The 10,540-nt window shown below is 47.8% G+C and overlaps 1 protein-coding gene across 1 annotated transcript in view; it reads left to right on the plus strand.

The window, feature by feature from the left end:
• The window catches only part of CLSTN1 (calsyntenin 1), a 37,716-nt gene that overhangs the window by 21,305 nt on the left and 5,871 nt on the right, over window positions 1-10,540 (plus strand). The window contains exons 9-16 of the mRNA XM_015821418.1: window positions 1,524-1,645; window positions 2,203-2,365; window positions 3,865-3,915; window positions 5,478-5,635; window positions 6,935-7,083; window positions 8,160-8,386; window positions 9,286-9,456; window positions 10,193-10,342. Coding sequence (XP_015676904.1) covers window positions 1,524-1,645; window positions 2,203-2,365; window positions 3,865-3,915; window positions 5,478-5,635; window positions 6,935-7,083; window positions 8,160-8,386; window positions 9,286-9,456; window positions 10,193-10,342 — 1,191 coding nt within the window. The remainder of the gene's footprint in view (window positions 1-1,523; window positions 1,646-2,202; window positions 2,366-3,864; window positions 3,916-5,477; window positions 5,636-6,934; window positions 7,084-8,159; window positions 8,387-9,285; window positions 9,457-10,192; window positions 10,343-10,540) is intronic.

The following is a 10,540-nucleotide window of genomic DNA, read 5'->3' on the forward strand; positions in this document are numbered from 1 at the left end:
AAACCAAATATTTATAGCTGTGTCTTATTAAAATCATTAAAATTGTCCCTATTTAAAATTCACCCTAGGTCAGTCCCGCTTGCTGAAAAAGCCATGTCTTGAGGGCGCGGCGGAAGGTTAGGAGATCCGGGATCGTCCGGATCTCGGGGGGTAGTTCGTTCCAGAGGGTGGGGGCACCCACAGAGAAGGCCCTCCCCCTTGTTTGTGCGGACCGGTTGCTGGCATGCTGCGGCCCGGTACTGGTCCACAGACCGGGGATTGGGGACCCCTGCCCTAGCAGACGTCACAAGCTGATTAATTTGGTATATTTGGAAACACAACAAAGCAAATCTGAATTTTTTTCCCCCTCCCTCCCTCCCAAGAGAAGATCCTTCGCTCTCCCGTCCCTCCACCCTTGTCTAGTATTCTCTGAACAGGTTGAATGTCTGGGCACTGCAAGCTGTCTTTTCTAAAGTGGGCTCCATTCCAGGAGGAATGTAATTGCTTGGGTTTCACAACAGAGCAAAGAAAAGAGGCTTCTTTTGTCACTTGGAGACTAGCCTGACTTTGCAAGAGGCTCCCCCCCCTCTCTCTCTCTCCCCCAGCTAAAATAAAAGGTTGGCTTTCAAGGAAGCAAAAAATGTTAAACCGCGGTTTGCTTTCTGCACGGGGGAAGGAAGTTTACCTGCCTATTTCATCAATGTCTGCCCGGCGGTTGTGAGGATTGCTCAAGTTCACATCCCTTGTTAAACCGCTGCGAGGTTCTTTGTCTCTTGAGTTACAAGGAGAGAAGAGTTGCCTTTATATATCTCTCTCTCTCTCTCTTTAATTGGCTCCGAATGAATTTAATTAGGGAAGGGTCCAGAAAGAGGGACAAAGTGTGTTTATTCCGAACGTGCCCCGAATCCAGGCTCTGGAAAAGGGAACTGCAAGCTTCGTTTCGCGCCGTATCAAGTGTTTCCCGTCACTTAACAAGAGGGGATAATCTTGGGATGCTGGAAATAATTACTTGAGAAAGGGAAGCTTGGAAACAGAGAATTACGAGAAACATATGCTGGCTTGTTTAGAATCCTGTGAAGGTCTCTCTTCCGTGGAGCGGCGAATTCCCGCCCTGCATTTGGACTTCTGGCTCTTAAAACTTTCTTTTTCCCTTCCTGGAGGCCTCCAAGCCTTCTGCACCCAGGGTTAACGTTTATTGGACATTAATAGGCCAATTACGGGTCTGGAGATAACGTTTTAAGTCCTTGTTTCCGGGTGTCGGAAAAAGAGGGCGCTGGGCTTGCCTGCTGCGCTACTTAGCTGTGGTTTATTGGCTCAACTTGAGTTGGCCTGGTTCCCACCAAGCCAGAGGGAAAGTTCTCCTCCTATTATTAGCTCAAAGCTGGGCTTCTTCCAGATGTTGTGGGCTTCCCCCCAGCTGCAGCCCGGGACGGTGAATGATGGCAATGGCAGTGACCAGCCCTGGAAGGGATCCATGACTTTTCAAGAGCATCAAACGCGCCCTGAGCCGGAGATGGGAGGCTAATTCTGATCTTCTTGTGCAGACATGAGCCGTCACCGTTATTCCCTCTACGTGCACAATTGCCGGTTGGTCTTCCTCTTCCGCCAGGATCCTTCCGAGGGGCAGAGTTACAAGCCGGCCGAATTCCACTGGAGGCTGAATCAGGTGGGCCCAAAGATATTTCAGCCACCCTAGGGCAGTTCCCCTCCACTGATTTGCAAAATGGATGGCCTAAAACAGAGGCCCCCAGTGGTTTTGTGTGCTGCCGGCATCCTGCAGATGGGGCTTTGCTTGTTTGTGTGGACCAGTTGCTGGCATGCCGCGGCCCGGTGCCGGACCACAGACTGGAGGTTGGGGACCCCTGGCCTAAAGGGGCTGTAAGTTAGGCCCCTTGGTTCATCTAGTTGGTGGCCCACAACCAAGGGTTCAAGCCGATCCTACCCGGAGGTGCCCGATCTTCAATTACTATCCATCTGCATTAGTTTATGACCCTCACTGGCCCATCAAATCCAGATTACAACCTCATTAAAATCTCCCTCACAGATAACTCTCCTGTCTTCCCTTGATCACCTCCAGCAAAGCAGGAGGTTCCACTGTCCATGGTGTCCTGTTAAGCTCTAGTTAAAGCTATGAATCTTTCACAGGTAGAGCCAGGAACGGGTCCTGTCCTTTGGGAATAACAAAATACAGGTGTCTTTTTAAACACTTGGCTCCTCTTCCAGGTTTGCGATCAGGAATGGCACCACTACATCCTCAACGTAGAGTTTCCGGTGGCCACGCTCTACGTCGATGGCGTTTCCTTTGATCCCTTCCCGGTGACCGAGGATTATCCCCTTCACCCCTCCAAGATAGAATCCCAGCTAGTGGTTGGAGCTTGCTGGCAAGGTAAGACAGCTTCTAGATTTTACCTTGACGGCTTATTGATGGGCCAGACTCCCATGTGGATGTTAGATTGTCTTCAACTCATCCAATCAGGAGCAACGGGCTGATTGAAGCAAAGAAGTTCAAAAGAGTAGCTCGGATTTAATAAAGGCAATCAGATCACCCATTTTCCTAGTTCTCTCCAGCTCAGGCAGTTGCTTTTTGAGAGAAGCACTTAGTTTGTCATCTTGAGAGCTGTTGGTGAAGAAAAATGTAGTAGAACGAAGAACGTGAACTGGGTGAGGAGCTCAAACAGATATAAAACCAAACGTCTTGTGAGCACGTTCTTCGCTGGCTCTGCCTTTCCCGCAATAGGTTGTGTGAGTGATTGGGATGTTTGCCAGGATAATTCACTGAACTGCTGTATGGGATGGAAGGGGGCCTTAAAACTGCAGCAGCCAATAGTTTAACTAGCATTTAAAGCCGATTAAAACAGCCCTTCTCCAGGGACTGCATAAGGACTTCAGTCATAGCGTCAACGTCATCGGCATCCTCAGAAAATGGATGCTCAGATTAGTCTAAAGAAGGCAAGTCCCACGCCAACATTTTTGCACCGTAATTCTTCCTTTAAAAAAAAAAAAATAGAAATCCCCTAATGGCACAGTTTTTTAAGGACCGCTTTTAAGGACTTTTTTTAAAAAATCAGGTTAGTGGGGAAAAAGTCCTTTTCCGTAATCCTCCACTTTCTATTCCTGTTGTGCGAGGCGCCAAACATAGGCTCACGCAGGAATCTGACGACCATAATTGAATTGTAAGTCAATCGGGGATTATGTTTAGCGCTCCGTTGAGCTTTAGCAGAAAGAGGAACGACAATCCCCCCTTTTTTCTCTCCTCTCTTCCTGCACTGTCGGGATGGGGGGGTGGGGGAGGGAAATGGATCCAAATTCATCGGTGGGTTCAGCCGCTTTTTTGGCTTTTCCTTCGAATTATTCGACTCAAGAACTGGAGAGTCGCTCCACAAGGTCATTGCGAACTTTGCTTCGCTGTTTTGTTTTTTTAATTTTATTTATTTAGAAATTTTATACAGCCGCCGCCTCGCCCGCGGCGACTCTAGGCAGCTTAACAAGCAATAAAAACACAATATAGACAATATATAAAACAAAAATAAAAATAAAAATAACAACTCTCATCCATCGGCGACAGCACACAATTAAATAAGCCATTTGATGCACTTTGCAACTCTTTGAGTTCCCAGGCCGGCTGGCAAAATCAAATCTTTAGGGACTTCCGAAAGACTGTCAAAGTGGGGGCCGGTCTAATGTCTGCAGGGATGATGTTCCAAAGGAAGGGAGCCACCACGGAGGAGGCCCTTCCTCTGGGTCCCACTAACAAACTGGAATCCCAGGTGGGTGACCCATCCAGGCCTGAACTGCGACAGGTGAAATATCCAGGCCCTTACCTAACCCGCCCGCTCCTGTTTTTTCTTTTCCTCCTCCTCCTCCCTGTTTCTTGCTTCTCCGCAGAGTATACGGAAAATGAGAATGACACCGACAAAGCCACAGAGAATCCTGCAGGTTGCTGGCCGTCTTTAATTTTTCTTTTTAATGCTTTCGTGTCCAAGGCAAGCCGTGGCGTCATCACACATAGCATGACCGGCCAGCATTGCATTACTACGGCCATTGGAGGGACACATAATCACGTTGCCGAGCTTGTTTTTTTTTTTCCCCCTTTTCATTGCACTTTTCTTATGTATATATATATATGTATATTCACTTCCTCTTTGGTTTCTCCTCGCCTCTCCTCTTTTAGCAATAACCCCTCATCACGCGTTCATACACCAGTCAATAAGCCACGAAATGAACTAGGTTGAGAAGTCTCCTTGGCCTAGCGCAGGGGTCTTCAAACCTGGCCCTTTGATGACTTGTGGGCTTCAACTCCCAGAATTCCTCAGCCAGGCACGCTGGCTGAGGAATTCTGGGAGTTGAAGCCCACAAGTCATCAAATGACCAAGTTTGAAGACCCCTGATATAGACTGTAAGAGGAGTGGACTTCAACTCCCGTGCCTGGCTGAGGAATTCTGGGAGCTGAAGTCCACAAGTCATCAAAGGGCCACGTTTGAAGACCCCTGGCCTAGTGGGTGGGGGTACTGCAGGGTGGGACTCGTCACGGACTCTTCTCATTGGCCCATAGTTCCCTTCCTCAGAATTAAACAGCCAACCGAAAGCAATGTCTCTGTAATTCGTTTCCTGATCCGCAGGGGATCCTCTGCCATGGAAGTTCGCTGGCCCATCCCAATCTCTTTGTCACAGGCTCATACTTGGGGAAAGCCAATCCTAAGGCAGATCCTAAGGAAGCTTCCTTGGAGAAGAAGCAGGACCTGACCCAGAGTTTCCCAACCTTTTGCGTACAAAAGCAGTTGTTTCAAAATACTTTCTTTGGGTATGGATTTTTATCAATGGGGCAATAGGAGAGGACTACTAGAACAGGCAGCGTTCCCGATTTGATAGGCTTTCCTAGGCTTCATCCGCATTTCTCAACCTTGGCAAATTTAAGATGCATGGACTCCGACTCTCAGAATTCTGGGAGTCGAAAGTCCAGGCGTCTTAAAGTTGCCAAAGTTGAGAAACGCTGATCTGGAGCAACTCATATGATCTCCCAAGAATATTTCAGTAAAACCCTCGCGAGGGCTGGATTTCATGAATTGATCACCGGGTGGAAATGTAGCATCACATCCCCTCTCCATAATCCTGGCTCTCACTATAGTCTCCATCCTGGACCTTTGGCTCTTGGGAAGAAGTCCTCCCTTTTCTGTTGGGTTGTAATCGTCGATCTATTTTACACAAGCTGTCTTCAAATAAAGGCAGCCAGACCGATGTCCTCTTAAAGTCCCCTTGGTTCCACAGCAAGGCTCGCTCATCCCATCCCTGCCCCTCGCTGCATGAACGAGCATCTTTTATTTTCCTTCCCTCCCCATCGTGCTTGAGCATCACTGCAAGTCGGCCTCCAGGACGGGCGACTCAACTAACTGCATGCCGTTGGAAAGCGAAGCCGAGCGCGGTTCGTGAGTTGGCACCTAGGCCAGGGTGCTCAGCCGAGCACCTGAGCTAAATACGACTGCTTTTCCTTCCACGCCCAGGGGGTGACCAGCGGATGGCTCAGTTCTTCCGCGGCAACCTGGCTGGCCTGACCATCCGCTTGGGGAAGCTGGAGAGCAAGAAAGTCATCGATTGCCTGTACACCTGCAAGGAAGGCCTGGACCTGCCCACCGCGGACGGCGCTGCGAAGGGCCTCAAGGTAATTCTCAGACGGCCGCTGCGGAAAGGGCCACGGGTCTCGTGGAAGGCACAGAGAACCAACTTTTCAGCCTCCAGACTGCTTGCGCCGCAACTCCCAGGATCTCTGGCCGAAGCCAAGGCCCGCAGTTGGTTCCACGTTTACAACGTTCCTTGCTTCTTTAACATAAAAAGTGCATGCCGCTGAAAAGCTCCCGTTTTCTTACATTTTGGCCGCCTTCCCATTTATTTATTTAGCACATGGCAAAAAATGTGAGACAAAAGCCCATCCCAATTTGCCCATCTCAGTCAGCAAAGATGAAATTGTTTACAAATTCAAAGGTAGACTATTTATTGCCAAGGTTTTCTTGCCTTCCTAGCAATTTGCGGCTTCTCAGCTTCCCAGAGCTGGAACCATATTAAATACCTCTGTGTAGGGCAACATTGAAGTGCAATATTAGGGGCAGCGCAACGGTGAAGAGAATGTGAAGGATGTGTGTATATTATGTATGTTCTGATTTGTGGTTTTTTATTTGTGTGTAGTGTGCACTGTGGACAGCACTTAATTTTGTTGTGAGTTACACAATGACAATAAAGATATTCTGTTCTGTTCATTCTATTCTACATTCTATTCTATTCTTCTATTCTATTCTATTCTACATTCTGTTCCACTGTTCTGTTCTCTTCTCTTCTCTATTCTATCCTATTTCATTCCATTCCATATTTTCTATTCTATTCTATTCTGCATTCTATTCTATTCTCTATTCTATCTTATTCCATTCCATTCCATATTTTCTATTCTATTCTATTCTATTCTATTCTATTCTATTCTGCATTCTATCCTATTCTATTTCATTCCATTCCATATTTTCTATTCTGTTCTGCATTCTATTCTATTCTCTATTCTATCCTACCCTATTCCATTCCATATTTTCTATTCTATTCTATTCTATTCTATTTTCTATTCTATTCTACATTCTATTCTATTCTACATTCTATTCCACTATTCTGTTCTGTTCTGTTCTATTCTCTATTCTATCCTATTCTATTCCATTCCATTCCATATTTTCTATTCTATTCTATTCTATTCTATTCTATTCTATTCTATTCTATTCTATTCTATTCTATTCTATTCTATTATTCTATTCTATCCTATTCCATTCCATTCCATTCCATATTTTCTATTCTATTTTATTCTATTCTGCATTATATTCTATTCCATTCCATTCCATTCCATTCCATATTTTCTTTTCTATTCTATTCTATTCTATTCTATTCTATTCTATTCTATTCTATTCTATTCTATTCCCCTTCACTTCAGATCCACATGAATCCCAGCCAGTCAGCCCTGAGTTTAGAAGGGGATGACATCGAGCGGTTCGACAAAACCATGCAGCGCATCTCGTACGTGAACTCGCGCCAGTTCCCCACACCCGGCATCCGGCGGATCAAAATTACAAGCACGGTGAAGTGAGTCTTTGCGGCGGTTCGGAGGAGAGGAGATGCAACCAGGGTTTTGACTCAGTGGCTGCTTGGTTCACAGGGCAGGACGCTTGCCTTGCGGGACCCTCAACGTTCCTTGCCTCCCCGCTCTGGTGGGTCCCCTAGATGTGACCGGCGAGGGAGGGTCCCCCAGATAACCTGGTCCCAAGCCACGAAGGGCTTTGAAGGTGACAAGCACCCGGAAGCAAACTTGCTATGCTTGCGAACTGTGCCCAAAGCAAACCTCTAGATTGTGGCTGAATTTCACACTGCACAGGGAAGCACAAATTATTGTTGTTGTTTTTTTAGAGTGGGTGGTGCAGACTGAGCTCATAAGGCCTATCCGGGGGAGCCCGTATGCCTCTGCTTTCTACAGAACAGGCACGACGGCGCTTCCCCCTGTGGACCTGAAGGTCCAAACTCGACATGGAGGCATTAATATAAATTAAGGGAGGGGGGTTATTTAATAACATGAAGAGTAATAACCAAGGTCAGGATTGGGAGATAACGTTGAAGGGGTTGGCGGCCTAGTGCAGTTTTATCAACCTTTGCAACCTTAAGGCGGGTGGACTTCAACTCCAAGGATTCTGGGAGTTAAAGTCCACTTGTCTTAAAGTTGCCTAGGTGTCATGTGTCTGACTAATGAAACACTTCAAAGAATTTTCAGGCATGGTTTAACCTAAAAAAAACCTTTATTAGTGTAGAGACGTGTCAGCACGGCATGATGGATGCCAAGATCTGAATTTCCCTTCCCTTTGCACATAACATTCCAGGCATTTCCCCTCCCCTATTTTGGGGTCACGATTCACATCTTCCAATTAACTTGGAGGGCAAAGATTCACTTCCGTTCATTTTCCCGGGCTTTCCTTACTAATCTCCTCCCTTTTCTCTGTCATCTGAATTAACTCTAAAAATACCAGACAGTTCTGCATATTTTGTCAAAGCAAGAATATTCAATATTAGCAGCGTTGACACTAGGTTGAAAAACCCTGGTCTAGTGTTAGAGAAACTCTCCCGTGGGAATCCACCACCCCGCTGACGGCCCCCACGCCTTACCTTCCCAGGTGTGCCGACAAGGAAGCCTGCATCGCCATCCCGCTCGTGGAGGGCTACGTCGTGGTCCTGCAGCCCGAGGAGCCCAAGATCAGCCTGAGCGGCATCGACCACTTTGCCCGCTCGGCTTCGGAGTTCGAGAGCCCCGAAGGCGTGTCCCTCTTCCCCGAGCTCCGGATCGTCAGCACCATCACCCGGGAGGTGGAGCCCGAGGGAGAGGGGGAGGAGGACCCTACAGGTGAGACCCAGAGGAGGAGCAGGGAAGTAGAGGCTGCACAGGGCTCTCTCTTCGTTTCTCGAGCGACCGCTTTTCTCCCAAAATGGGACAAAGCAGCATCTCGTCCATCAAACTGAAGCAGAAGTTAATTCAGAGGATATTTTCCTTTCGGCTGAGCTTTATTTTTTTATTATTTCTCTTTTTATTCTGCACTGAAAGTCAGCGGTGGACGCAGGATCAGATTCAGCGGTGTTTGAGGGAGGTGGGTGGTGTAAGGAAGGGAGGGAGAGAGGAAGGAAGGAAGGAGAGAGGGAGGGAGGGAGAGAAGGAAGGAAGGAGAGGAGGGAGAGAGGAAGGAGAAGGAGGGAGGGAAGGGAGGGAGGAAGGAAGGAAGGAGAGGGAGAGAGAAGGAAGGGGAGGAGGGAGGGGAAGGGAGAAAGGGAAGGAAGGAAGGAAGGAAGGAAGGAAGGAAGGAAGGAAGGAAGGAAGGAGAAAAGGGAGGTGGGGTTTCTAGTGGTTAAGGTACCAGACTAGAAAGCGGAAGATTGTGAGTTCAAGTCCTGCCTTAGCCATGAAAGCGAGCTGGGCGACTTTGGGCTAGCCCCTCTCTTTCAGCCCAACCCACCTCACAGGGTTGTTGTGAAGAAAATAGGAGGAGAAATGTGTGTTGGATATGTTTGCTACCTAATTTGTACAAGTAATAAAGGCGGGATACGAATAAATATATATATATATATATTTAAAAATGGCATATTTGGCAGTCGGGACAGGCTAGAGATGAACAGAGAAGCATCCAGCGTCCCTCGTAGGCAGCGCAGATTCCACGGAAAGATCCCAGCCTGGGAAACTAACTTGATGGATGGGACTTTCTCTCGTTTCCTTCCTCCTGATCGGTTTTTCCCCTTTCTTCTCCTTTCCAGTCCAAGAGTCCTTGGTGTCCGAAGAAATCATGCATAATTTGGACACCTGCGAAGTGTCGGTGCTGGGGGAGGAACTGAACCGGGACCAAGAGAGCCTGGAGGTCGACCTGGTGAGGCTGCAGCAGAAAGGAATGGAGATGAGCAGCTCTGGCCTTGGCCTCATCCTTACCGGTATGGCCCTCCCCGTCGCTCCCCCCCCTTGGAGAAGTTTGACACGTTGCACTAAGCCACAGCTACATTTCCACGACCCTCTAGGTCAGGGGTCTCCAAACTCGGCCCTTTGATGACTTGTGGACTTCAACTCCCAGAATTCCTCAGCCAGGCACGCATGCCTGGCTGAGGAATTCTGGGATTTGAAGTCCACAAGTCATCAAAGGGCCAGGTTTGAAGACCCCTGCTCTAGGTCCTACATCGTGATGTCATGGTTCCGACAGATGAAACCCTTCAAAAGAACTTCGAGGCATTGTTTACCCATAAGAGTCTTTTATTCAAGTAGCATAATATCGGCACTTAGATAATCGAAGCCAAAACCCGAATTCCCCTCCCCTGGGCACCTAGTATCAAAGCACAATTCTCTGCTCCAATTAATAGTCATAAATCACATTCTCCAATTAGGTTGAAATGCAGACCTTTCCTCCAGTTCTCCAGCCCGCATATTCTTATCTCTTATTTCATTCAATAACCTTGGTTCTCACACACTATTGTTATGTCTAGCTAGACTCTCCTTCACATTCCCCCTCCCAGCATCATCTAACTCTAAAAGCGAAAGGGAAAAAGACTGGCTACATTTCCATTTGTTGTCAATGCAAAACATCTGATGTGTGTGTGTGTGGGGGGGGGGGGTTTTGCCAAACACAGCCTTCCCAACCAGCATCGATTTTAGCTGACCCGTGTTTGTTCTCCGCAGGGGTGGACACCATGGCTAGCTACGAGGAGGTTTTGCACTTGATCCGGTACCGCAACTGGCACGCCGTCTCGCTCTTTGACCGAAAATTCAAGCTGGTGTGCTCGGAGCTCAACGGACGCTATGTTAGCAACGAATTTAAGGTGGAAGTAAGTGAAGGAGCCTCCTCTTCGGTTCGGCTTCAGGATTGTTGGGGTTTGTGCAACTGGGCCTTTCCCCGCGGAGGAACGGAATGGATTGCGGCTTTCTGTTGTTGGAACAGAAGTAGACCCTGTGTTTTTAATGGAGCTGAACGCAGGAGGAGAAGCCACCAGTTCATCCTGTTCAAAATAACCTCCCCCGAGTGTGCTG

Source organism: Protobothrops mucrosquamatus, unplaced genomic scaffold (genome assembly GCF_001527695.2).
Source record: "Protobothrops mucrosquamatus isolate PMUCROS unplaced genomic scaffold, P.Mucros_1.0 scaffold1329, whole genome shotgun sequence".
In the NCBI taxonomy this organism is placed as follows: domain Eukaryota; kingdom Metazoa; phylum Chordata; class Lepidosauria; order Squamata; family Viperidae; genus Protobothrops; species Protobothrops mucrosquamatus.